The following is a 4,122-nucleotide window of genomic DNA, read 5'->3' as shown; positions in this document are numbered from 1 at the left end:
GCCCAAAGTCATTATACAGTACTCATACAAGGCATTTGAGCAAACACCAACAGTATCTGTAGGCGTACAGCACGACCGCACAGAAGAGAACCACAGGAATGTATAAAAAGGATGTGCATAAAAATTTCACCATCTTATTCCTTAATAAACCTGTAGTTTGTTCGTGTAGCCTGCATTAAACGCATTTGAATGTAGCGAGCGCTCCGTGCTGCACGCCACCTACAACTTGGGTTGATGTTACTATCAGAGGGCCTGAACACGCGGTACTTCTAGACGTATTGCTGCTGCTCTGCCCAGAACAGCTCGGGGTGTTCAATCCTCAGCTGCTCGTACTCCGGGATCTGGGCGGGCGCTACCGGCAGGTGGGCGCCCTGCGGCTGGAAGCCTCCTTCGTCGGCGACGTAGCTGACCTGGTAGGTGTTGCCGTCATCGCCCACAAACTGGTAGCTGCCCTGCTGGGTGAGGCTGCCGGTCTCTGGCTCAGGTCCAGGATACACCTGACCTGTCTCAGCCACCTGCCAAGGCAGAATGCACATGATGTGCTATCAGTGAATGCTGATCTCTAGGACTATGTGCCGCGTAACTAACGCATGAGCTAGACGACAACCTCGGAAATGAAGCTAAAAACGATTCCCTTTTGCATGTGAAGTGAAATTTAGTCAGCCATCACGGAAGTCAGTTTCGGTATCCTCTTACTCAAAAGTATAGACGTCCTAAAGTACCGTAGCAACCAAATGCAGGTCTGGCCCGTAGTCATGTGAAGTTCGCGATCTCTATTCTTTGACCCTCTCTACGACCGGCGCTGAAACGCTGACCTATTTGGAGCCGGGTTTGAGTTCCCCAGCCCATGCGGACAAGGCGTGATCCGGGTGTAAGATTCAGACCAATAGCACCTGGCTGGTTTGCGACTTAACGTTATACTGCTGACCGTAGGGTACAGCCCTGGAAATGTGTACGGATGACCACCTACGTTAATCAAAGACATTCAGCCAATAAGTTTAACAATTCACCAGATGAGCAATCCAGTTGGCAACGCACAAATGAGACGAACACTGCCACCATAAAGTTAGAACCGATTCTGTTTTGCATATGGAGTGGGATTTAATCACCTATTAGGAAAGTCAGCCTTCGCGTCTTCTTACCCAGAAGTATGGATAGCCTGAACTGCAAAATTCAAACCAATAGCACCTCGCTTGGTTGGCACTTAACGTTATACTGCTAACCATAAAGTACAACGCTGGCAATTGTGCGGATGACTACTTACGTTAATCGGAAGGATTTAGTCATGAAGTGTCAACAGTTCACCAGATGAGCAATCCACTTGGCATGACGCGAAATGAGCATGGGTGAAATCTTAAAAACTTACCGCCTGACCGTTGTCCTGCTCGTAGCTGTACTCGTAGCTTCCAGTGTTGGGGTCCTGATCGAACCTCTGGCTGAGAATGCGGATCTCAGGCTGTCCAGAGCTCACGAACTGATTATTGTTGTAGTTTTGCGGAGCAGCCACAGCCGCAACCACCAGTGTGGCGAAGACGAACTGGCGAGAAGGCCAGTGCGTTAGCTAGGGCAATGCTTGCAATATATGCGCACAATTTTGATAATAAAAAGATGTAATACAGTGGCTCAATAAAAATAGACCACTCCCTTCTTGTTACAAAGGACGTAATTGCTTCTGGCATTAAGTTTTATTTTACAAAGTTCCTTTCTTTAGTGTGTACGGGCATGAGGTTCCCCAAATATTTATAGGTTTTCGAAAGTGCCGCAACTTGCCTGAGTATCCAAAGTTAGTGGCTGCAAAGAACGGATAGCTTAAAAGTCCTCGACTAGACAAACTTCTACAACAATAATGAAATTCCCTTCCTGAAGAAGCATTAAACACTACGAGCAGCACCTATGGGACGGCCCCCATGCTTCATCTGCCTGGTTATCCTCTCGTTCAGCCGCCCGGCACATGACCTCTGTACGGGCCACTACAGCACACACCACTCACCAGCTGCATGGCTCTGTGGTGTTCAGATCTGTGGTGCTGGGACGGCTGCAACAAGCGACTGATGCTGAGATCCCCAGCTCCGGGCCTTATAAGCGCCCTCGGCGGCGAGGCCGCGCGGGCGGGCTCCCTAGCCGTACCGACCTCTCTCTGCCCCGCCAGCCGACTGCGACCTTGACAGCACTTGCCGCTGGCTAATTGCCCACTCGTCTGAGATCGTCCGAGCTCTGCGCACGCCTCCGTGCATGCTCCCAGCGCAGGCGACGGGGGCAACGGCGGCTGGCGTAGCGCCGTCAGCGGGTGATGGGGTCACTTGCAGCCCATCTCCGAGCTCTGCAACCGACACAGCTGTTGCCTGGCGTGATGTGACGTCATACCTACAGGCTGAGCAGACAGATCAGGTCATGGAAGACCAGCAAGCTTTGGATCAGAAGAGAGCAGAGAGAGAGGGAGCGAGTGAGAGAGACGAGAGAGAGAGAGAGAGAGAGAGAGAGATGGAGAGAGAGAGAGAGAGAGAGAGAGAGAGTCGGTTGCTTAGGGGCGTTGGATTGCTCATCATTGACGCGTATCGGCTCGAGCAAAGCTTTGGATCAGGGGGGAGGAGAGAGAGAAGGAGGAGAGGGAGAGACGAGAGGAGATAGTCGTTGCTGAAGTGGCGTTGGATTTGCTCATCATTTGACGCGTATCCGGCTTCGAGCAAGCTTTGGATCAGGAGAGAGAGGAGGGAGATGAAGGAGGGAACGTCGGTTGCTTAAGTGGCGTTGGATTGCTCATCATTGAGCGTATCCGGCTCCGCATCTTCCATATCGAACACAAAGAAGCGTGCATGACTAACTCGACCTCGAAGCAGAGGGTCAGGGCCCGTCCGCCTCAGATTCCGGCGTGGAGCTACCTGTGTGAATTCGAGATAATTTCGGTCAGGACTCAAGAATCCAAGAAAACGGAACTGAAGAAAAAAGGGCCTGCAGCAGGTTTATGCCTCGCTAGGTACGTGAAGGCACGCACTGGCACATAACTAATCTCTTCCACCCACTTTAGCCCCGCCGCTAAGCAAGAGACATACGCCATCCCTCCCTCCCACGCCCTCCCCTTGGAGATTATTTGCAGTTGCCTTCCTCACCGCTAGAGTTGGTGTCATGAAATTGACAACTTTTAAATTAAATACTAGTTTCACATAAGTTGCAAAAATTAGCAGTTCCCTGCGTTATCGAGCAGCGACCCTACGAATGTTTTTGGGAGCCACAGCAGGAAGAATCATGGTTTATTCAAAGACTTGGAGGAATTAGAGAATCGCAAAACTTAAAACCGTTCATTCAAGCTGAATGTGTTGTTCATGGCTTCTTGCTAAGACCAAAATGATGTTTTGCCGAAGTTTTCTACAGTACCGTTCCCGATCAAACTGATCACATTAAAGTGATGTACTGATCCATTCCAACCGTCAGCGGCAGGACCAGGTGCAGTGAGGGGAGAGGCTTGAGTACTTTACTGCTAAACGTTTACGAAATTCATGTTATGCTGTTAGTACAGGTTATCGAAAGCTTTCAGCATTTAAATGCATGCATGCAACACAACATACCAATGGGGGGGGGGGGGTCAGAGCTGCGCGTACAGGGTCGACTCAAGACATTGGGATTCGGCCGATATTTATCCGGAATTAAGGCGTCGAGCAGCATGCTCACTTTTTCATTTTTGACCACTTGTACCTCGTACATCACTCGGTGATATACATAACGTGTGTCACCCACTGTTTTATAATCGTTTACAGGTATGCTCAAAAGCGGTGTCATGCAGTACGGATGACAGGCAAATTCTCAAATGCCAAGTGTTTGCAGTTTCCTATTTCATACACTACTTCATTCTGTCTTCGGTGACCTATGTTGTCACCCAGTCATTGAGAAGTAACCAATTCTGCAACCGAAAGATCACTCCCCGGAGGTCGCATTAAGGGGCTCGATTCGTATAGCCGGACCCTCCAGTCCGAGGGCCCTATGCCCCGATTATGGGTCCTCTATGTCTATGAGGGTCTCTATGTCGGTCAGGTACCACCAGAACCGGGCTCTGCGTTGGTCTGGGTCTTTCTGTAGCTCCCTTTCCTCGCAGGAACCAGACCGGAGCTCGTGCGATTTTATTGGTCG

The 4,122-nt window shown here is 50.2% G+C and overlaps 1 protein-coding gene across 1 annotated transcript; it reads right to left on the bottom strand.

Moving 5' to 3' along the window:
- Window positions 1-235: 235 nt before the first annotated feature.
- On the bottom strand, window positions 236-1,999 carry LOC119111158 (larval cuticle protein 65Ag1). The gene is made up of 3 exons (XM_037234985.1): window positions 1,991-1,999; window positions 1,367-1,537; window positions 236-515 (listed from the first exon to the last, which is right to left on the bottom strand). The coding sequence occupies exons 1-3, from the start codon at window positions 1,997-1,999 to the stop codon at window positions 270-272; spliced, it is 426 nt and encodes a 141-aa protein (XP_037090880.1). The 3' UTR covers window positions 236-269.
- Between the last annotated feature and the right edge of the window lie 2,123 nt (window positions 2,000-4,122).

This window comes from Pollicipes pollicipes, unplaced genomic scaffold, assembly GCF_011947565.3.
Source record: "Pollicipes pollicipes isolate AB1234 unplaced genomic scaffold, Ppol_2.1 Scaffold_7261;HRSCAF=8764_pilon_pilon_pilon, whole genome shotgun sequence".
Taxonomy (NCBI): Eukaryota; Metazoa; Arthropoda; class Thecostraca; order Pollicipedomorpha; family Pollicipedidae; genus Pollicipes; species Pollicipes pollicipes.
The sequence above is the reverse complement of the archived record's forward strand: the minus strand, read 5'-3'. Positions and strand labels throughout refer to the sequence as shown.

Coding starts and splice junctions, on each gene's coding strand:
- LOC119111158 (XM_037234985.1), bottom strand. Junction 516..1,366: donor AGCAGGACAACGGTCAGGCG/GTAAGTTTTTAA, acceptor CTGCCTTGGCAG/GTGGCTGAGACAGGTCAGGT.